At 39.3% G+C, this 24,008-nt stretch overlaps 1 protein-coding gene across 1 annotated transcript in view; it reads left to right on the top strand.

Moving 5' to 3' along the window:
- The window catches only part of LOC130682650 (THO complex subunit 2-like), a 105,457-nt gene that overhangs the window by 56,496 nt on the left and 24,953 nt on the right, over positions 1–24,008 (top strand). The window contains exons 11-16 of the mRNA XM_057497496.1: positions 150–322; positions 1,558–1,753; positions 19,732–19,773; positions 20,185–20,315; positions 20,407–20,508; positions 23,843–23,927. Of these exons, the coding sequence (XP_057353479.1) occupies positions 150–322; positions 1,558–1,753; positions 19,732–19,773; positions 20,185–20,315; positions 20,407–20,508; positions 23,843–23,927 (729 nt within the window). The remainder of the gene's footprint in view (positions 1–149; positions 323–1,557; positions 1,754–19,731; positions 19,774–20,184; positions 20,316–20,406; positions 20,509–23,842; positions 23,928–24,008) is intronic.

The raw sequence follows: 24,008 nt of genomic DNA, 5'->3' as shown, positions 1-24,008 counted from the left end.
TTTTCTGGAAAATACCATTGCATTTACCATGAATGGCAGCCATAGTTGACATACATTGTTGTATTATTTAGCTCAATTTTTTTAAAATAAAAAAAATTAGGATTTATTGGTGTCTGGTCTGTGTTCTTACTGTAATTGTTTATTTTTAGCCACCTGACAACCAAAAACTTGGTTTGTTGGAAGCCTTGTTAAAGATTGGTGATTGGCTGCATGCCCAGAACATTATGGATCAGATGCCTCCATACTATGCAGCTTCACATAAGCTAGTAGCCCTTGCTATTTGCAAGCTTATTCACATAGCTATTGAGCCGCTCTACCGAAGGTATGTTAGCATATGCTCTAGTACTCATTGAGGTAGGATTAGTTTAGGACTATAAAAAAATCTGCATGTTTATCGTGTCTCTTCAAACCAAACATATATTTTAGTATGTTTTATCAGAAGATACAAATTATTCTCAGTGTATCGGTTTGATATGTGTTAATTAGTGACTTGTCTCCTAACGTCTATATCAGGTGTTACAGAATGTGTGCTGCAGTGTCGTCTAAAAAGTATAGGTTAGACTTTTAGGTTGAGTTTGTTCCATTGAGAGTGAAAACTCCATTCTTCTGTTCTTTACTTTTCCTCCTATCTGAGGGGTAGAGAATTCTAAGGTTTTTACTTAGTGTATTTTCCTCTATCCTGGGTTGAGTGGCTCTGAGTGAGGCCTTTGCCGCTCTTCTTGCCTTACCTTTCCTGGCATTTAGGCTGCTGTTGGGGAAATTGCTAGTGCAGCCTCTCTCATCATCCCTAGTTACTGTGTCGACCAGTCCTCTAGTCCTCAGCCTACTTGCAGGATACTTAGGAGCAGTATTGGCAGAAGCTCTGGCTTCCGCCCCAGAGAGCAGAGCCTGCCTCAAAAGCCCCAGCCTTGTGACTTGTGGATAGCGGCTGGCGGCTGGCTGCTGCCTTCAGTGCCACCTGGGCTGTGGACCATGAAGGCTGCTTCTCAGAGAGTGACCCCTGTGACTCCACAGCAGGTGAGAACTCTGGGCATGCTGTGCTTTTTAGTGTGACACACTCTTTCATTATGCCGCTCACCTTCCCTCCCACCACCTATCTCGTACTCCGTCTAGCTAGTGGAACACAGATTGAGGAATGTTTATTGACTTAAATCAGTGTTGTTTTATCCATATTTTTCTGTTTCATCTTCCAGTGTCTCTGACATCCATCCCTTGTTCCCCATGCCCATATTCAAATTCCTGATACTGGCCAAGTTTAACTAAAAGCAAATTCATATGATGTATGTTAAGTGTTACTTGAAATTTGCATTTTTCTTATTTCCTTTTGTTACACAGTAAATTTAAAGCGTTCTCCTCTGAGTTCTTGATTTTTTTTCAAATGAGTATTGGTTTTGTATTTTCTACTAGTTAAATTATCTGGTAGAGTAAAGTTAGGCACGGTTGAAATATAGAAAGCAAATATGAGCAAGAAAGGTTTTACTTACTGATTAATATGACTGTATTAATTTAAAATGGGCTATTCAATAGTATTAATAAGAATTTTACTTCCTTTTATAGAGTTGGTGTTCCTAAAGGTGCTAAAGGCTCACCTGTTAATGCTTTGCAAACTAAGAGAGCACCAAAACAAGCAGAGAGCTTTGAAGACTTGAGGAGAGATGTCTTCAGTATGTTCTGTTATCTTGGTCCTCATCTTTCTCATGATCCCATTTTATTCGCCAAAGTGGTGCGCATTGGCAAATCATTTATGAAGGAGGTTAGTAAGAGTCTTTTTTACCAAGCAGAAAACTAAGTTGTGGAGTGAACATGTTCTGAGCTTATTTGTTTTATGTATTTCTCTTGAAATAAGAATAACATGAACTTAAGAAAAAAAGGTTGATGGTTAAAGTTTCGGGGAAAGTCCATTGTATCCTCTCTCTCTCTCTCTCTCTCTCTCTCTCTCTCTCTCTCTCTCTCTCTATATATATATATATATATATATATATATATATATATATGTATGTATGTATATATACACATATATAGATATATAAAACTTAAATTTAGCTAGATTATTAGTTGTCGCCCACATAGGAAAATATGCTTTGGAACAAGTGATTGCTTTTGAATCACCTTATAATTAGTTCCTCTTGCTTTTCTTCTGCTCAGTTATTTTCTTAGCTGCAATTTTGAATCATTGCCATGATTTGTATGAAGCCAAACTGTTGAGGAGGACCCATTCCTTAATTTTTATAGTAAGCTTTTCATTGAAATAAAGTACACAGATCATAATTGTACAACTCAGTGGCTTCCTCCAAACGGAATACCCATATGTCCCCCACCCAGATTAAGAAATACAACAGTACTGGTGCACCAGAGTTTTCCTTGTACTCCCTTGTGGTCGCTACTCTATGAGTAACCATTTGTGCTGCTTTATTTTAAATCGGCTTTGAGTTATTACTGACATACAGTAAACTTCACTCATCTTAAGTGTATAATTTGATGAGTTTTAACAGATGTGCACACGTTGTGTGTTCACCACCACAATGATGACATTAAATATTTTCATCACCCCAGGAAGTTCCCTCTTGGTCAATTCCTTACCCTTCATTTCTGGTTCCTGGCAACCACTGGTAGGCTTTCTGTCACTATAGTTTTGCTTTTTCTAGAACTTCATGTAAATGGAGTTCTATAGAAAATACTCTTTTCTGTCTGGTCTCTTCCACTTGATGCTTTTGAGATTCGTCCAAGTTGTTGCATAGGTCAGTAGTTCCTCGACTGCTGAGTAATATTTCATTATATAGACATACCAGGGTTTATCCATTGACCAGTTGATAGGCATTTGGGTTGTTTCTAGTTGGGGGCTATTATAAGTAAAGCTGTTGTGAATATTCTTGTACAAGTCTTTGGGGGTGGAAGGCACATTTTTTCCTCAGGAATGGGATTGCTGGGCCATACAGATAAGTGTATATTTAACTTTTTGCCAAACTATTCCAAGATGTGTGTATCATTTTGTATACCTGGAAGCAATGTATATGACTTCCAGTTGCTTCACATACTCATCAACACTTGGTATTTTCAGTCTTTTTAAATTTTAGTTATTCTAATGGGTGTGTAGTGGTATCTGTTGTGCTTTTAATTTATGTTTCCCTGGTGATCCATGCTGTTGAACATCTTTTCATGTCCTTCTTTGCCATTTGCAATCATCTATATTGAAATGTCCATTTAAATCTGCAACCCATTTTTAGCTGGGTTGTCTTCTATTATGACTTTTCACTTTGATTTGCCTTTTCATTTTATGAACTGTCTTTTGAAAAGAAAAAACTTTTAATTTTGATTCCAAGTTAGCAGTACTTTTATGGTTTGCTTTTTATAGTCTAAGAAATCTTCGTGTAATCTAAGGTCCTAAAGCTGAAAAGGATACACAATTTCTTTTCAGTTGTAAAACAAGGCAGCCAAAAGACTGGTAATTGTTACAAGCACAATAGCAGTTTTCTCCATTGTTTGGTAATTGCATCTAATTTTGATTTATATGTGTGTATATATATATATATATATATATATATATATATATATATATATATATATTAATTTTGGCATCATTAATACACACTTACATGAGCAACATTGTGGTTACTAGACTCCCCCCATTATCAAGTCCCCACCACATACCCCATTACAGTCACTGTCCATCAGCATAGTAAGGTGCTATAGAGTCACTAATTCTCTGTGCTATACTGCCTTCGCAATACCCCACCACTACATTATGTGTGCTAATCATAATGCCCCTTATCCTTCCCTTCCCACCCATCCTCCCCAGTCCCTTTCCCTTTGGTAACTGTTAGTCCATTCTTTGGTTCTGTGAGTCTGCTGCTGTTGTCTTCCTTCAGTTTTTGCTTTGTTCTTATACTCCACAGATGAGTGAAATCATTCAATACTTGTCTTTCTCCACCTGGCTTATTTCACTGAGCATAATACCCTCTAGCTCCATCCATGTTAATTTTTATTTTTGATAATAGTAACTGCCTAGAAAATTTAACAGCTGTTGTATATCAATCCTTTGGCTACTGAAATATTTGATCTACCATTTAATACATAGTTGGTCAAATTTTTTTGATTTATTTATTTTTTATTTTATTTTTGAATCATTAATCTACAATTACATGAGGAACATTATGTTTACTGGCTCCCCACTTCACCAAGATCCCCCCCAAACCCCATTACAGTCACCGTCATCAGCATAGTAAGATGCTGTAGAGTCATTAATTGTCTTCCCTGGGTTGCACATCCCTCCCCATGCTTCCCCCCACATTATGCATGCTAATCAGAATGGACCCTTTCTTTCCCCCCCTTATCCCTCCCTTCCCACCCATCCTCCCAAGTCCCTTTCCCTTTGGTAACTGTTAGTCCATTATTGGGTTCTGTGATTCTGCTGCTGTTTTGTTCCTTCAGTTTTTTTCTTTGTTCTTATACTCTATACATGAGTGAAATCATTTGGTACTTGTCTTTTTCCACCTGGATTATGTCACTGAGCATAATACCCTCTAGCTCCATCCATGTTGTTGCAAATGGTAGGATTTGTTTTCTTATGGCTGAATACTATTCCACTGTGTATATGTACCACATCTTTATCCATTCATCTACTGATGGACACATGGGGTGCTTCCATTTCTTAGCAATTGTAAACAGTGCTGTGATAAACATAGGGGTGCATCCGTCTTTTTCAAACTGGGCTGCTGCATTCATATGGTAAATTCCTAGAAGTGGAATTCCTGGGTCAAATGGTATTTCTACTTTGAGCTTTTTGAGGAACCTTCATGCTGTTTTCCACTCTAGTTGAACTAATTGACATTCCCACCAGTAGTGTAGGAGGGTTCCCCTTTCTCCACAACCTCGCCAACATTTGTTTTTGTTTGTCTTTTGGATGGTAGTCATCCTTACTAGTGTGATATCTCATTGTGGTTTTAATTTGCATTTCTCTGATGATTAGCAATGTGGAGCATCTTTTCATGTGCCTGTTGGCCATCTGGATTTCTTCTTTAGAGAACTGTCTGTTCAGCTCCTCTGCCCATTTTTTAATTGGATTATTTGCTTTTGTTTGTTGAGGCATGTGAGCTCTTTATATATTTTGGATGTCAATCCTTTATCGGATCTGTCATTTATGAATATGTTCTCCCATACTGTAGGATACCTTTTTGTTCTATTGATGGCGTCCTTTGCTGTACAGAAGCTTTTCGGCTTGATATAGTCCCACTTGTTCATTTTTGCCTTTGTTTCCCTTGCCCGGGGAGATATGTTCATGAAGAAGTCACTCATGTTTATGTCCCAGAGATTTTTGCCTATTTTTTTTCTAAGAGTTTTATGGTTTCATGACTTACATTCAGGTCTTTGATCCATTTGGAGTTTACTTTTGTGTATGGGGTCAGACAGTGATCCAGTTTCATTCTCTTACATGTAGCTGTCCAGTTTTGCCAGCACCATCTGTTGAAGAGACTGTCATTTCCCCATTGTATGTCCGTGGCTCCTTTATCGTATATTAATTGGCCATGTATGTTTGGGTTAATGTCTGGAGTCTCTATTCTGTTCCATTGGTCTGTGGCTCTGTTCTTGTGCCAGTACCAACTTGTCTTGATTACTGTGGCTTTGTAGTAGAGCTGGAAGTTGGGGAGCGAGATCCCCCCCCCCCACTTTATTCTTCCTTTGCAGGGTTGCGTTGGCTATTCGGGGTCTTTGACGATTCCATATGAATTTTTGAACTATTTGCTCCAGTTCTTTGAAGAATGCTGTTGGTAATTTGATAGGGATTGCATCGAATCTGTATATTGCTTTGGGCAGGATGGCCATTTTGATGATATTAATTCTTCCCAGCCAGGAGCATGGGATGAGATTCCATTTCTTAGTGACCTCTTTAATTTCTCTAAAGAGTGTCTTATAGTTTTCAGGGTATAGGTCTTTCGCTTCCTTGGTTAGGTTTATTCCTAGGTATTTTATTCTTTTTGATGCTATTGTGAATGGCATTGTTTTCCTGATTTCTCTTTCTATTAGCTCATTGTTAGTGCATAGGAAAGCTACAGATCTCTGTGTGTTAATTTTGTATCCTGCAACTTTGCTGAATTCCGATATTAGTTCTAGTAGATTTGCCGTGGAGTCTTTTGGGTTTTTTTATGTACAATATCATGTCATCTGCAAATAGTGACAGTTTGACTTCTTCTTTACCAATCTGGATTCCTTGTATTTCTTTGTTTTGTCTGATTGCCATGGCTAGGACCTGCAGTACCAGGTTGAATAACGGTGGGGACAGTGGGCATCCCTGTCTTGTTCCTGATCTCAGAGGAAGAGGTTTTAGCCTCTCGCTGTTCGGTATGATGTTAGCTGTGGTTTTATCATAGATGGCCTTTATTATCTTGAGGTACTTTCCCTCTATGCCCATTTTGTTGAGAGTTTTGTCATGAATGGATGTTCAATTTTGTCGAATGCTTTTTCAGCATCTATGGAGATGATCATGTGGTTTTTGTCCTTCTTTTTGTTGATGTGGTGGATGACGTTGATGGATTTTCGAATGTTGTAACATCCTTGCATCCCTGGGATGAATCCCACTTGGTCATGGTGTATGATCCTCCTGATGTATTTTTGAATTCGGTTTGCTAATATTTTGTTGAGCATTTTTGTATCTACGTTCATCAGGGATATTGGTCTGTAGTTTTCTTTTTTGGTGGGGGTCTTTGCCTAGTTTTGGTATGAGGGTGATGTTGGCTTTGTAGAATGAGTTTGGGAGTATTTCCCCCTCTTCTATTTTTTGGAAAACCTTAAGGAGAATGGGTGTTATGTCTTCTCTGTATGTCTGATAAAATTCTGAGGTAAATCCATCTGGCCTGGGGGTTTTGTGCTTGGGTAGTTTTTGATTACCACTTCAATTTCGTTGCTGGTAATTGGTCTGTTTAGATTTTCTGTTTCTTTCTGGGTCAGTCTTGGAAGGTTGTATTTTTCTAGGAAGTTGTCCATTTCCCCTAGGTTTTCCAGCTTGTTAGCATATTGGTTTTCACAGTATCCTCTAATAATTCTTTGTATTTCTGTGGGGTCCGTCGTGGTTTTTCCTTTCTCGTTTCTGATTCTGTTGATGTCTGTTGACTCTCTTTTTCTCTTAATATGTCTCACTAGAGGCTTATCTATTTTGTTTATTTTCTCGAAGAACCAGCTCTTGGTTTCATTGATTTTTTTCTACTGTTTTATTCTTCTCAATTTTATTTGTTTCTTCTCTGATCTTTGTTATGTCCCTCCGTCTGCTGACCTTCGGCCTCATTTGTTCTTCTTTTTCCAATTTTGATAATTGTGACATTAGACTATTCATTTGGGATTGTTCTTCCTTCTTTAAATATGCCTGGATTTCTATATACTTTCCTCTTAGGACTGAGTGCTTTTGCTGCATCCCACAGAAGTTAGGGCTTTGTGTTATTGTTGTCATTTGTTTCCATATACTGCTGGATCTGCATTTTAATTTGGTCATTGATCCATTGATTATTTAGGAGCATGTTGTTAAGCCTCCATGTGTTTGTGAGCCTTTTTGCTTTCTTTGTACAATTTATTTCTAGTTTTATAGCTCTGTCGTCTGAAAAGTTGGCTGGTAGGATTTCAATCTTTGGAATTTACTGAGGTTCTTTTTGTGGCCTAGTATGTGGTCTCTTCTGGAGAATGCTCCATGTGCACTTGAGAAGAATGTGTATCCTGTTGCTTTTGGATGTAGAGTTCTATAGATGTCTATTAGTTCCATCTGTTCCAGCGTGTTGTTCACTGCCTCTGTGTCCTTACTTATTTTCTTTCTGGTGGATCTGTCTTTTGGAGTGAGTGGTGTGTTAAAGTCTCCCATAATGAATGCATTGCATTCTATTTCCTCCTTTAATTCTGTTAGTATTTGTTTCCCATATATTGGTGCTCCTGTATTGGGTGCATATATATTTATAATGGTTATATCCTCTTGTTGGACTGAGCCGTTCATCATTATGTAATGTCCTTCTTTATCTCCTGTTACTTTCTTTATTTTGAAGTCTATTTTGTCTCATAGTTGTATTGCAACACCTGCTTTTTTCTCTCTGTTGTTTGCATGAAAAATCTTCCTCCATCCCTTGACTTTTAATCTATGCATGTCTTTGGGTTTGAGGTGAGTCTCTTGTACGCAGCATATAGATGGGTCTTGCTTTTTTATCCAGTCTGTTACTCTGTGTCTTTTGATTGGTGCATTCAGTCCATTTACATTTAGGGTGATTATTGAAAGATATGTACTTATTGCCATTGCAGGCTTTAGATTTGTGGTTGCCAAAGATTCAAGGTTAGCTTGTTTACTACCTTACTGTCTGACCTCACTCGCTTATTGAGCTGTTATAAACACAGTCTGATGATTATTTCTTTCCCTTCTTTTTCCTCCTCGCCCATTCTTCATATGTTGGGTGTTTTGTTCTGTGTCATTTTTAGGAGTACTCCCATCTAGAGCAGTCCCTCTAAGATGCCCTGTAGAGGTGGTTTGTGGGAGGCAAATTCCCTCAACTTTTGCTTGTCTGGGAATTGTTTAATCCCTCCTTCATATTTAAATGATAATCGTGCTGGATACAGTATCCTTGGTTCAAGGCCCTTCTGTTTCATTGCATTAAATATATCATGCCATTCTCTTCTGGCCTGTAAGGTTTCTGTTGAGAAGTCTGATGATAGCCTGATGGGTTTTCCTTTGTAGGTGACCTTTTTACTCTCTCTGGGTGCCTTTAATACTCTGTCCCTGTCCTTGATCGTTGCCATTTTAATTATTATGTGTCTTGGTGTTGTCATCTTTGGATCCCGTCTCTTGGGAGTTATGTGTGCCTCTGTAGTCTGAGCAACTATTTCCTCCCCCCAGTTTGGGGAAGATCTCAGCAATTATTTCTTCAAAGACACTTTCTATCCCTTTTTCTCTCTCTTCTTCCTCTGGTACCCCTATAATGCAGATATTGTTCCTTTTGGATTGGTCACACAGTTCTCTTAATATTGTTTCATTCCTGGAGATCCTTTTATCTCTCTCTGCATCAGCTTGTATGCGTTCCTGTTCTCTGGTTTCTATTCCATCAATGGCCTCTTGCATCTTATCCATTCTGCTTATAAATCCTTCCAGAGTTTGTTTCACTTCGGTAATCTCCCTCCAGACATCTGTAATCTCCCTTCGGACTTCATCCCTTAGCTCTTGCATATTTCTCTGCAGCTCTGTCAGCATGTTTATGATTTTTATTTTGCATTCTTTTTCAGGGAGTCTTGTTAGGTCTGCCTCTGCAGATCCTTTCTCAGGTGTAACTATCTTGGACTGGACCAGAAGTTTTTGCCTTTTCAGTGTGATAGCAATGGCTGTAGGCAGGTTGCGGGTGTGTCAGCTGGGAGAAGAAAGTCCTTTCCTGCTTGCTGGATGCCTTGCCCTTCTCTGCTGCCTGTGACGGTTACCTGCACTCCTGGAGCAGCCACCGGGTTAATCCCCTAAGCTCCTGTGGGCGGGGTGTCCATCAGAGCAGTGTGGGGCCCTGCGGGGAGTGGCAGGCACTCCAGGTGCACTCCTCCGTGCTAGTGGCGACCCTGCCAGTCAGCTGTGTGACAGCATCAGCCTTTGGGTCTGGCCCTGGTGGCTGTGTGCTGGGCTAGGATTCTGGTCGGCTGCTGGGAGCATGCCTGCTCCCTCTGGCTCCGCTGCAGGTGCGCGTGGGGCTCTTCCACACAGGCTTCTACCGGGCTCTGGCTTCACTGCCACCGGTGCGTGCGAGCCGTGCCCCGGCTGTTCGGTCATGCCGCTGCGGGCTAGCAAATGCCTCTCCTGTGGCACATGGATCTGCTCTCGGTTCCTTCCGGCACTGCTGTCCCTGGTGCGCGCTGCCACTCTCCTGCTACTGGGCCCATGTTTCGGGGTCCGCACCAGTTGGAGGAATGACTGGCAGGCTGCTTATTGCTGTGAGGGGCTTCAGAGCTGCCCTGCCTCCGTTTGGGTCTCCTAAGTTTCCCCAGTATTCCCAGCTGCCGGGACAACTTCATCCAGCTATGGGGTCCCTGTCTCTTTAAGACTTGCAGAAAGCACTTGCTTTTCTTTTGTCTCAGGGACGCCGGTTGCAGGGACCTGCCCCCAGGTTTTTCTTTTCTGCTTCTCTAATATCCAGCACACCGTGCACCTTGTGTCTGTGTTCTGAGTGCAGATTTCTAGAGCTGGTTGTTTAGCAGTCCTGGGCTTTCACTCCCTCCCCGTTCCGACTCCTTTCTTCCTGCCGGGTTTTGGGGTGGGGGAGTGTTTGGGTCCGGCCTGGTGGCGGCTTGTATCTTACCCTTTCGTGTGATGCTGAGTTCTCACAGATGTAGATGTATCCTGGCTGTTGTACTGCATCCACTGGTGTCTCTTTTAGGAATAGTTGTATTTATTGTATTTTCATAAATATATATGTTTTGGGGAGGAGATTTCCTCCGAACTACTCTCGCCGCCATCTTCCCATGATGTAGGATGCCTTTTTGTTCTGCTGATGGTGTCCTTTGCCATACAGAAGCTTTTTAGATTGATGTAGTCTCACTTGTTCATTTTTACTTTTGTTTGCCTTGCCCAAGGAAATGTATCCAGAGAAGAATTGTTCATGCTAATGCTCAAGAGACTTTTGCCTGTGTTTTCTTCTGAGAGCCTTATGATTTCATATCTTACATTGAGGTCTCCAATCCATTTTGAGTTTACTTGTGTGAATGCAGTTGCACAGTATCCCAGTTTCATTCTCTTGCATGTAGCTGTCCAGTTTTCACAACACCAGTTACTGAAGAGACTGTCATTTCCCTAGTGTATATTCATGGTTCCTTATCATATATTAATTGGCCATATATGCAAGGGTTTATTTCTGGGATTTTTATTCGGTTCCACTGATCTGTGGGTCTGTTCTTGTGTCAGTATGATACTGTTTTGATTACTGTAGCTTTGTAGTATAGCTTGGCGTCAGAGAGCATAATCCCCCAGCTTTGTTTTTCTCAGGATTGCTTTGGCTATTTGGAGTCCTTTGTGGTTCCATATGAACTTTAGACGGTTTTAGTTTGTTGCTGGTGTTTTTTGGGGATTGCATTGTATGTGTAGATTGCTTTGGGAAGGATGGCCATTTTGACAATAGTAATTCTTTCTATCCATGAACATGGGATAGATTTCCATTTATTGGTGTCTTCTTTAATTTCTCTCATAAGTGTCTTGTAATTTTCAGAGTATAGGTCTTTCACCTCCTTGGGTAGTTTTAGTTTTAGATATTTTATTGTTTTTCATGCAATTGTAAATGGAGTTGTTTTCCTGATTTCTCTTTCTGCTAGTTTGTTGTTAGTATATAGGAATGCGACAGATTTCTGTATACTGATTTTGTATCATGTAACACTGCTGAATCCAATTATTCTAATAGTTTTTTGGTGGAGTCTTTAGGGTTTTACATATATTATCATGTCATCTGCAAACAGTGACAGTTTTACTTCTTCCTTACAATTTGGATACCTTTTATCTATCTTGTCTGATTGCTTTGTCTCTTATATTGTGAGTACTTATATTGTGAATACTTCCAGTACTATGTTGAATAAAAGTGGTGAGAGTTTTTGTCATCCTTGTCTTGTTCTTGATCTTAAAGGAGCTTTTCTTCATCGAGTTTGATGTTATCTGTGGCTTTGTTGTATATGGACTTTTTTATGTTGAGGTATGTTCCCTCTGTACCCATTTTTTTGAGAGTTTTTGTCATGAATGGATGTTGAGTTTTGTTAAATGCTTTCTTAGCATCTATTGAGATGATCATACAGTTTTTATCTTTCCTTTTGTTTATGTGGAGTATCACAATATTTACAAATATTGTGGCATCCCAGCAATAAATCTCAAGTTGGTCATGATGGATGATGTTTGATGTATTTTTGAATTTGGTTTGCTAATATTCAGGATTTTTGCATCTAAGTTCATCAAGGATATTGGTCTAAAATTTTCTTTTTTTGTAGTGTCTTTGGTTTTGGTATTAGAGTCAAGCTGGCCTCATAGAATGACTTGGGAAGTATTCTGTCATAACTTTTGCAATGCTCTAAGAAGGATGGGTATGAGCTCTTCTTTAAATGTTTGGTAGAATTCAACTGTGAAGTCATCTGGGCCTGGACTTTTGTTTGATGGGAATGTTTTGATTACCAGTTTATTTTTTTTTAATGGTTATTGGTCTGTTTAGATTTTCTGTTTCATCCTGGGTCAGTCTTGGAAGGTTGTACTTTTCTAGGACTTTCCCATTTCTTCCAGGTTGTACAATTTATTGTCATATAATTTTTCATAGAGTCCTCTAATAATTGTTTGTATTTCTGTGTTGTTAGTTATAATATCTTTTTCATTTCCGATTTTTTTTGTTTTGTCTTTTTATCTTGATAAGTTTGGCTAGGGTGTCTTTCTGCATTGTTTATTTTCGCAGTGAATCAACTCTTGGTTTCATTGATTTTTTTTTTCTATTGTTTTACTCTATTTTTTTCTGCTCTGACCTTTATAATGTCCCTCCTACTGCTAACTTTGGGTTTCATTTGTTCTTTTTCTAGTTACTTTTGTTATAAGTTTAGACTGTTTATTTGGAATTTTCTTGTTTTTTGAGGTAGGCTGGTATTGCTATGTACTTCCCTCTTAGAACCGCTTTTGTTCCATCCCACATATTTTGAACTGTTGTGTTTCTGTTTTCATTTGTCTCCATGTATTGTTCGATTTCCTCTTTGATTTGTTCATTGCTCCATTGATTATTAGAAGTGTGTTGTGTAGCCTCCATGTCTTTGTGGGGTTTCATTGGTGTTCTTGTAATTGATTTCTAGTTTCATAACATTGTGATCTGAAGAGGTGCTTGATACAGTTTCAGTTTTTTTTTAGTTTATTGAGGCTCTTTTTGTGTCCTAATATGTGATGCATTCTGGAGAATGTTCCGTGAGCACTAGAGAAAAATGTGTATCCTGATGCTTTTAAATGGAACATTCTGTATATATCTGTTAAGTCCATCTGATGTGTCATTCAGTGCCTCTGTTTACCTATTCTGTCTGGATGATCTGTCCATTGATTTAAGGGGTGTTAAATCCCCTAATGAGATTGTATTTCTGCCTGTTTCCCCCTTTAGTTCTGTTAGTATTTGCTTTCAATATTTAGGTGCTCCTTTATTAGGTGCATAGATATTTACAATTGTTATATCCTCTTTGTGTACTGATGCCTTTATCTTTATGTTATATTCTTTTTTGTCTGTTGTTATTTCTTTGTTTTGAAGTCTGTTTTGTCTGATATAAGTACTGTTAATCCTGCTTTTTTCTCCCTTTTATTTGTATCTAATATCTTTTTCCATCCATTTCTTTTCAGTCTGTGTATGTTGTTAGGTCTAAAATGAGTCTCTTGTCAGTACTGAATAGTTGGGTCTTGTTTCTTTATCCATTCTGCCACTGTCTGTCTTTTGATTGGTATGTTGCGTCCATTTACATTTAAGGTAATTATTGATAGGTATGTACTTATTGCCATTTTATTAGTTGTTTTCTGGTTGTTTTTGTAGTTCCTCTCTGTTTCTTTCTTCCTCTCTTATACCATTCTCTTTGATTGTTTTCTTCAGTGTTATGCTTGGATTTCTCTTTTTGTTTCTTCATTTTTTTGTGTGTTTGTATTATAGGCTTTAGGTTTGTGGGGGTACTATAATGTTCATAGTTTCCTAAGTGTATAATAGTCTATAGTAAGTTGATGGTCTCTCTAACACATCTAAAAGTACTACTTTTTTATTCTTCTTCCTCCATACTTTACGTATGTGATGACATAATCTACATGTTTTGTGTATCCTGTGACTGATTTTGTATATAGTTGATTTTACTGCTTTTTTTAAATCTTCATACTTTCTTAGTAAGTAATTGGTTTACTACCTTTACTGTATGTTTATTTTCACTGATGAATATATTTGGGCTTAAGGACATTTGTCTACAGAAGACCCTTTAGCATATACTATGAGGCCATGTTAGGGGTGTGGATTCTTTTACCTTTTGTTTATCTGGGAAACTTTTAATCTCTCCTTCAGTTCTGAATGATAACCTTGCCGGGTAGAGGATTCTTGGTTGTAGGTTCTTCCCTTACAATACATTAAATAGTTCATGCCACTCCCTCTGGCCTATAAAGTTTCTGCAGAAAAATCTGCTGATAGCCTGTGGAGTTTCCCTTATAGGTAGCTGTCTGCCTCTCTCTTGCTGCTTTTAAGATTCTCTCTTTATTTTAATCTTTGTCATATTAATTACTGTATTTCTTAATGCTTTCCTCGGTTTCCTTTTGTTAGGGGCTCTACGTGCTTCCAGGAACCTGGGTGTCTATTTCCTTTCCTGGATTGGGGATGTTTTCAACTGTTACTTCTTGTAAGAGACTTTCTACTCCTTTGTCTCTCACTTCTCCTCCTGGGACCCCTATTATGTGAATATTGTTTTGTTTTGAGTTGTCACACAGCTGTATTAGCATTTTCTCATTTTTAGAGATTGTTTTTTTCTCTCTGGTCCTCAGCTTCATTGTTTTCCTCTTCTCTAATATCCATCTCATTGATTATCTCCTGTACTTCCAGCAGTCTATTATTCATGCCTTCCATTATATTTCTCATTTCAGTTATTGCATTCTTCAGCTCTGAGTAGGTGTTTTTCAAATCTTGTAATTGTTGAAGTCTTCTCTGAGAGTGTCAGTACTTTTCTGTAGATCAGCAAGCATCTTTATGACAGTTACTTTGAAATCTTCAAGAAGATTGATAATCTCCATTTCATTTAGCCCTCTTTGTGGTGTCTTATCCTGTACTTTTTTTGGACCATATTCCTCTGCCTCCTCATTTTGTCAGGGTTTCTGTGTTTTTTCCTTTGTATTAGATGGATCTGCTATGCTTCCTGGTCTAGAAAGTAATGGTTTTATGGAGAAGGTGTCCTGTGGTGCCCAGAAGCTCAAGACTCTTTGCTCTCACCCATGCCTTGTTCAACTTTGTGGTGGACCTGCAGTTGCTGTTGGTGGGCTGTGGGTGGGACCACCTTTCTGCCTATCTGCTGGCAGTAGCTGATCTCTGTCAGCAGAGGCTGATAGGTGCCCCTGTGGGCCCTTTGAGTGCTATGAAGCACTTCTGCTTGGATCGTTGTGGGAAGGCTGCCCTCTGCTTGCCAGGCAGCAATGGTGGTTGCTGTTGGGTTAGTGGGGTGGGTGTGCAGGAGATTGTGACATGGGGCTGAGCTGCCAGCAAGGGAGATGGAGTGTTTGGTGCTGGCTCTGACAGGTGCCTCACCTATTCGGCTGAGAGAGGGCCAGGAAAGCTGGGGAGGCCTCCCTCTGCCTGCCAGGCAGCAAAGTCTAATGGCTGCTAGGCCAGGCTGGCCAAGCAGGCAGGTGGGTGTGCAGGGAAATACATAGGGGCTGAGCTGCCAGTGAAGGAGATGGATCCTTTAGAGCTGGTTTCCCAGATCATTTGGGCTAAAGGAGGAATGGGGAAGCATCAACCACCTGCCCTTTCTCCTCCAGAGAGAGCTCCCTCTGACCTCCGTCTGTCTGGTACACTTCCCACTGATGGTTAATCTTTCAGACTGCTGCCTCTGTGTTGGGTCCCAGGAAGACTGAGGGAGCATTCCTGTCCTCCACAAGTGCCTGGAGTCTCAGCCTCTCAGAGTGTTCCAATGCGCCCTGGTGTTGAGCCCCACTAATCACCACAACCCAGTGCAATGTGGACTCGTGTTCTCTGGGGCCAGGTGTGCAGAGCTCCTGAGTGCTTGCTTATCCCCTCTCCCTCCTGTTTGTGGGATGGGGTAAGGGCTTGGGTCCTGACCGATCCTGGCCCTGCCACTTTACCCTTCTCCGTGTAGTCTTCTCTTCACCAGGTGTAGGTGGCCTGATCTGCATGCAGTCTTCAGGTCGTTTTCAGGGTTAGTTGTGTTTGCTGGAGGTGCTTCCTTGGTGGGCCTGTGGGAGGTTGCCACTTTGCCTTCCTTCTCCCTCTTTTCCATCCAACATCAAATTATGTATGTTTTTTTAGAAAGAAGCTTATGTATTTAACACCAGATATTATTTAAATGAATACTCTTCCAGCCTGAAGTTATTTGTAGTCATTTCTCTCTCTGATTGTGTGTGTATTCCTTAAATTGGAGGTGCATAGTTGTAGGGAAGGCCCCCCCCCACTTTCTCTAGTGTTCTATGAGGACAGCTGTCCGCTGCTTCACCCCAAATATATCTGGCCTTGTATGGTGCCAGGTACGTCTGGCCTTGAGAAACCTGAAAACACAGCATGTTGTGCCCGTGAAGGAGCTAATAAGGGCCCTGAAGGCCAGGCACCTGGCCATGAAGGTCACATGCATACGCGTCTTCAGTACTTCTGTAACCATGACTTAGCACTGTAGCATATAAGAGGTACAGCTTTGTGCAGAATAAAGTGATCTCTTTGAGCACCCTCCATGACAACTCCCGCTGCCACCTTTGCTCTTTGCATTGCCCCAAAACCTCAAATGCAACCCCTGGACTCCGACAGTAGTATAGGGCTTTCTAATAGTGTGCTGATCCTCAAACCTTAGCATGTATCAGAATCGGCTGGAGGTCTTCTTTTTTTAAAATTTTTTATGAAGGTATTATTGATGCACACTCTTTGAAGGTTTCACATGAAAAAACAATGTGGTTACTACATTTACCCATATTATCAAGTCCCCCACCCGTACCCCAATGCAGTCACTGTCCGTCAGTGTAGTAAGATGCCACAGGTTCACTGTTTGCCTTCTCTGTGCTACACTGTTTTCCCCATGATCCCCCACACCATGGGTACTAAACATAATACCCCTCCATCCCCTTCTCCCTCCCTCCCCACCCACCTTCCCACACCCCTCCCCTTTGGTAACCACTAGTCCCTTATTGGAGTCTCTGAGTCTGCTGCTATTTTTTTCCTTCAGTTTTGCTTCACTGTTATACTCCACAAATGAGGGAAATCACTTGGCACTTGTCTTTCTCTGCCTGGCTTATTTCGCTGAACATAATATACGTGGAAGTCTTCTTAAAACACATTTTTGGGCTATTATTTCTTCAAAGACACCTTCTATCCCTTTTTCTCTCTCTTCTTCTTTTGGTACCCCTATAATGTGGCTATTGTTCCTTTTGGGTTGGTCACACAGTTCTCTTAATATTGTTTCATTCTTGGAGATCCTTTTATCTCTGCATCAGCTTCTATGCGTTCCTGTTCTCTGGTTTCTTTTCCATCAATGGCCTCTTGCATCTTATCCATTCTGCTTATAAATCCTTCCAGAGATTGTTTTTCATTTATGTAGTCTCCTTCTGGACATCATCCCTTACCTCTTGCATATTTCTCTGCAGTTCCATCAGCATGGTTATGAGCTTTATTTTTAATTATTTTTCAGGGAGATTGGTTGGGTCTATCTGCTTCTCAGGATTTGCCTCTGTGATCTTGGTCTGTATCAAATTCTTCTGCCTTTTCATGGCGATAGAGGTATTTGTGGGGAGCTGGCATGTGTGTTGGCTAAGAGAAAGTCCCTTCTTGCTGGTTTGTGGCCTTCCTCTCCTGGGAGGACAGCGACCCCTAGTGGCGCGTGCTGGGTAGCTGCGAGCAGCCGGGGTATCTAATTCTTGCCAAGCTGCTGTGGAGCTCTGCAGTTGCTGTGGTCGTGGCCAGACTCAGGCTGCTTCTCCAATATGGCGGAGCTGCATCCAAGGGGGAACGGGCGGTAGGCTGTTTATCGTTAGGGGTCTCTGAGCTGCGCTGCCACCCAGGGGGTTAGGGCGCCCAGAATTCCCTGGGATTCCCAGCTTCTGGGCTAAGTTTCCTGGGATGCTTCCGTCCAGCTGTGGGGTCCCTGTCCCTTTAAAAAACTTTCAAAAAGCACTCGCTTTTCTTTGTCCCAGGTGGGCAGGCTGCAGGGACCCGCTCACACGTCTTACTGTCCCGTTTCCCTAGTGTCCAGCACACCACGCACTGTGTGTCTTTGCTCTGGTGCGGATGGCTAAGGCTGTGTGTTTAGCAGTCCTGGGCTCCCTCTCCCTCCCTGCTCCGACTCCTCTCCTCCCACCCGGAGCTGGGGTGAGGGGCGCTCGGGTCCCACCGGGACCTGGCTTGTATCTTAACCCCCTTCGCGAGGCATTGGGTTCTCACAGGTGTGGATGTAGTCTGGCTGTTGTCCTGTGTCTTCAGGTCTCTCTTTTAGGAATAGTTGTATTTGTTGTATTTTCAAAAATATATATGGTTTTGGGGGAGATTTCTGCTGCTCTACTCACACCACCATCTTGGTTCTCCCCTCTTGATTTATTTTTGTCTTCATCGTTGTTATAATTAATGTTTGATAAAAATGTTTCTTAGCTGCTCTTCTAGATGGTTTTATTGTGCTTTCTTTATTTTTCTTTCAAATTTTCCTACATATGAAATACAGAGAATTGACATACAGACTTTTGAAACTCATAAATATCTAGTAGGGAATTAGGACAGCTTAGAACTAAGAAAATGTTTTATTTCTATGGAGAAAACTGTGTAGCTTTATTAGGTTTCTTCACATTGTTGTATACCAGGAAAGGAGTAGCTTAACTGCCTTTATATCCAACATAATATACTGTAAACCTAGTTCTTCAAATTATGGCCTACCCTTATTTCTGCCTCCCAACATATACTCCATATGCCGTGAGAATTATCTACCCTCCCCACCCCCAACCAAACAGAAGAAAACAACAACCTAGTTTGTTTTCTGCCAGGTCACTCCTTCATAACCTGATGCCTTATTTGCTGAGCAGGATATATGTTGATTTAGTAATGGTTGCTGTGAAAGGGCCTTATATCTTTTTAACCTGCCAGTTAAAAAAATGAAGTGTCTTTTCCCATCAGGGTAATGCAGCAGTCTCTAAATGAGGGTATGTGAAGATCTTGCACGGAGGTTTGACCTCCCGGTAGTAGCACCTGTTAAATTATTCATGCATGAAAACATACATGCACAGAATTCCTTAATCTGCTAAGGAGATAAGCTTGTTAGGTGCATTATCAGCTTTTCCCCCTCCCTGACTTGGTATTTAGCTCACTCCTTCCCTGAAATCAATTGTTCTTGAGTATCAGTGCTTCAGTAGTCTTGCTGGCCTTTGCACAATCCTCTGACCTCCCACCTGCCTATATACACAAGTGTTACTACTTCATTCAGAATGACCAGTCAGCACTGTCAGACGAGGCGCTTCTGGCTGTCATGCAAATCACTGGTAATAATAACGACCACGTCATTTTGGTTCAGTCTGTTGAAGTTAGGCAGTGGTTTTGTCTTTTTTTCAGCAGTGTTATTAATATTTTTGGCTTATTTCTCAGTGATGGCTAAGTATTGTTGAATTGAAACATAGCTTTAAATTTCTTAGGGTTTAATTGTTTTTAATTGTTGCCTTAGTGTTAGGTTTTATTCTGTAGAGGCAAAACTAGAACATCTAGATGGGAAAATGCAGATGCATCCCAACTAAATTACATTGGCTGTGGTTTTAGGATGCTTTCGTTTGTGATAATGAGGTTGAGAAAATAATTGGCTTATAAAATTGACATTTAAAATTCATGAATGTCCCAAATTATTTGGAGGTTAGAAATATAGATGGAGTCTAAAAATGTTCATTGGTAGTGCTGGCTATTTAAAATCTATATGTGTATAAAAAGTAAGAAAATAATTCACAACCCTGTGCAAATTAATTTTTTCATAATAGAAACTAAATTGTGACAGCATAATCTTAACCTTTTTGCATTTTATTTATATATATTTTTTAACTTTTAGTTTCAGTCTGATGGAGGCAAACAAGAAGATAAAGAGAAAATGGTAAGACTAGAAAAATCCAGTGTGTCGATGTTTGTCTGGGTGCCACATACTGCAGATTTTCCTGTGAGCCAGCTTTCGTCCCTTGTGAATAATCATTTTATACATTTCTTACTGAATATAGCTTTTGGCATATGATACGGTTATTTTGAGAGTGGTAGCCTCCTGTTCTTGAGGACTACCATGTTGAGAAAGGAAGAGGGATAAAAATCCCTTGTTCTCTTGCTACCCCTTTCCTTCCCTCACCTCATTTGCTCTGTTAGATGGAGAGACATAACGAGCCACTGTGGAAAGGACAGTGATAGTGTGGGAAAGTAGATGTGGCAGTTTTTCCAAGGCTGACATAAATTTATTTGGGGAGGGGGGACTAATATGGACCTGGTACTGAAATAATTTTTCCTCCCTTCTTCTTAGGAAGTTATCCTTAGCTGTTTGCTTAGCATTACTGAGCAGGTACTACTTCCATCTCTTTCGTTGATGGACTGCAATGCTTGTATGTCTGAGGAACTATGGGGATTGTTTAAAGCATTTCCATATCAGCATAGGTAAATACATAATATATGTTAACTACTGTTCTAGTGCATTAACCTCTAAGTGTTTAACTTTTCCTAATTCTTCATCTCATCATTTTTTAAGATATCGTCTGTATGGCCAATGGAAGAATGAAACTTATAACAATCATCCACTTTTAGTAAAAGTTAAAGCTCAAACAATAGACAGAGCCAAATATATCATGAAGTAAGTCTTAATTTGTTTTTCTTCATATTAATCTAAAGTATATCTGAATCTATTTTACTTCCTTTCAGTCAGTTTGTGTGTGAGCCTCAATTCTGAGGGAGCCCAGGAGTATTTGCTAATGGTATAACTGATTGTATGGATACTGCAGGTAAAATGACTATCAATTTTTGTGGTATTTTGATTACCAAGATTTTGTAGTTGTCATGTTTGCATAGTTATAAAATCTAATGAAAATCCTCTTTAATGCATCATAGGATGAGTTTTTTTAAAGGACAGCATACTGTGGCCATTGCTCAGTTTACAAAATACATTTAGTGGTTGGTACTAGATAGTCAAGGTTCTGCAAATTTCCTCTGCTAAAGTTATAGTGATTTTCTTTTTTTGGAAGGTCTAATGGAATTATGTAGAACTGTTTCCACAGGGAGTCAACTTTTGAAAGTTTTCTGTTTTTTTCATTTGTGTGCTTTATTTTCATGTCATTAAAAACTTACTAGTTATTTTATTCTACTTCCTGGTAAACTGAGAAGTTTAATTGAAAAATTATATACTTCAGATTATTTTGGTTTAAGATACTAAACACACTGCTGTATTCCCAGTGTTTTCAGCAAGGCTGTTTATTGTCTTTTCTTTCACATTGGTGGTATGGCTATTCTCATTAAAAGTAGCGCGTGCTGTAGTTTTAACTAGATTTAACAGTATGCAGTGATACTATCTTTGCCCAGTTGTGTTGTCTTTGGTCACCGTCTGTGGGGGAAACATGTATGTACAGTCATAATCTGGTTTAATAGGTGCTGTTGTACAGTATGTATAGACTTAGGGGAAAGAAAAGAGAGTGAATCATCTGATCCTGTGGAAATGGGGAGAGCATGAAAGGAGATGATCTATTAGAACTGATCCTTCTGAAAGAGTTCCAGTCTTAAGAATTTCTCAAATAGAGGTTCTATCTTAACAACAGCAGCTAATATTTATGGAGCCATTACTATATGTGCCAGGCATTGAATTAAGTGCTTTATATGGATTACTTAATAATATATCTAATATTATTAAATCTCTTAAATTTGTCTTTTCCATTCCTCGCCATTAACTTAGTTATTTTATTTGGAGTATTACAGCACCTTGTATTACTCTCTTTGTTCAAACCCTGCAGGTTATATGTCAGACTTTGTGGCATGGCGTTGTAAAGGAACCTCCATGACCTGTCCCTTCCTATTTCCAACCTCATTTCCCACCAGTTCTGCCTCCAGTTACAGTGAGGCCACTTATGTTTTCCTGAAATGTGCTATGATCTCCTTTTCATTTGCATATATTTTTTGTTTCTTGTGTACAGATTTTACCTTATATCTGTTTCCTTTCTCCATTTGGTGACCTCATCCTCAGAGGGTGGGCCTCTGGTGGCACCTCCTCTGTGAAGCCCTCTGTTTGCACAAACCACCAAGCACAATTGATTCTTTATTTGTGACACCACTGTCCCAAATGCATATAGTGGTATCATACCCCTTGATATATTATGATTATTTTTCTTTTAAAAATCTTCTAATTGTTTGAATAGTTTATCCATTCACACGGTTTGATTTTCAGTAAGTATAAACAGGTAGACAGTAAAATGTCTCTCAGCCTATTGCCTGTCCACTTGGTTCTCTCAAGGAAAAAGAAGTAGTCACTGTTTATTTTCTTACTGATCCTTCCAGAAATTTTTATTTATGTGAAAGTGAATACAAATATATTATTCCCCCCTTTTATAGTATTGACAGCACACAATAAGTACTGTTCTATAATTTGCTATATTTAAGAATATAATAATTTTTAAATGGTTTTAAATCTGTCTACCCAGCTGGACTGAAGTTAAGAGAGGATCTATTATTCGTCCTTGTATCCCTAATGCTTAGCACTTGGCCTCTCATAGAAGACATTAATATGAATGAATGAAGGGACTGACTAATTAATTAACTAAAATCTTTATCACAGAAGAATATGTGTAGAATTCTTAATACACTTGAATTTTTGTTGCATTTTTAAGCTGTAACTGTTTCACCAGGCTTGAACAATGTGATTTTGCTATTGATTGAACCTTATGTTGAGAATAGAATGTATTAATGTATTACTTCCAGAATTTTATAAGTTTTTAATTACTCTTTAAGACATGAATTTGCTGTAGGGAATCCAGTAATTCATTCCATAAATTCTCATTGATTGTGTTCCATATACAAGACACCATGATAGATTGAGGAGAAGACATAATCAAGAAAGTATTCCTTTTATTTTTGTTTTTTTCCCCCCAGGGTGGTGGAGGCAGAAAGGAATGTGATAAAAAAATGTATGGAGAGCAGAGGTTAGCTTTTTCAGGTAGTGAGGCCACCTGAAATAGTAGGGTTAAAAGTAAGGACATGTGGTATTACGTTTGAAGGTAGAACAGAGAGTATCACCAAAGTTTAAAACTTGATGGGTCTCTCTTTACCATGGCAAAAAAGAAACTGGGCCATGGAGAATGGGAAAGAGAAACACTTGATGAAATAATTTTGATTGATGGGTCAGTATTGTCATAAGAAACTCCTTAAGGTATATCAAGTTTTCCACTTCCAGAATGGTCACATTCCTTGAACTATCAACTGAATTGATTATTTGCTTCATTATATTTTCTGTCTAGAAAGCTTCTTGTCACGTGTATGCTTTTTAAGTTTCTAGATTTATTATGTAATAATCTCACCAGAAGAGTTGAAGGTGCTGTATAATAATTGTTTTGATTTCTAAGTACTTCATAGATATGAATTTCCAGAATGTTAGTAAAAGAATACTGAACAGAGGAAAAATTAAACAGGAAGAAAAGGAGTAAAATTTATTTTTCAAAAGTTGTTTACTTTGAATATAAAAACCAGAGAATTTCCTTTATCAAGGAGTGCAGCTTTCGCTATTACTCTTTTGGGGTCACTGAGACAGATGGCACAAGGTGGTTCATTGCATTACACCAAATTTGATATCTTAATCCCTAAGGTGATAAATGAGCCTTTCTAAATGTAAAGTAATGATTCTCTATAAGAAGAGTTGTATGTACTTGTAGGGCACATTAAGAGTTGTAATGCTTACTACTATTACTATATAAGGAAATGTATATATTATAAATATTAAGCATTAGTACAAAATCTTAATATCCCCTGGGAGAATGCCTAATTAAAATAGCCCAAGTCCTGCAGTAAAGTATATGATGAATGTGGTTGTTTACATGGATTCATTTTGGATACTTGGGAAAGAATTCTTTTTTTCATGATGTAACAAAGTTATCAACATTATAGGGAAAATTATGTAAGATGATCCCTGCCACCTTTTTCTCCCCTTGTAGGCGTCTAACCAAGGAAAATGTGAAGCCTTCTGGAAGACAAATTGGAAAGTTGAGCCACAGCAATCCAACCATTTTGTTTGATTATGTACGTTTTGAGGTTAACATTATTTTAAGGGACTTTTCTGTTTGTTATCTTTAAATCAGCAGAGGTGGAAATGAAATAATG

Source organism: Manis pentadactyla, chromosome 2 (genome assembly GCF_030020395.1).
Source record: "Manis pentadactyla isolate mManPen7 chromosome 2, mManPen7.hap1, whole genome shotgun sequence".
In the NCBI taxonomy this organism is placed as follows: Eukaryota; Metazoa; Chordata; class Mammalia; order Pholidota; family Manidae; genus Manis; species Manis pentadactyla.
This window is presented reverse-complemented; position numbering and strand designations above follow the sequence as displayed.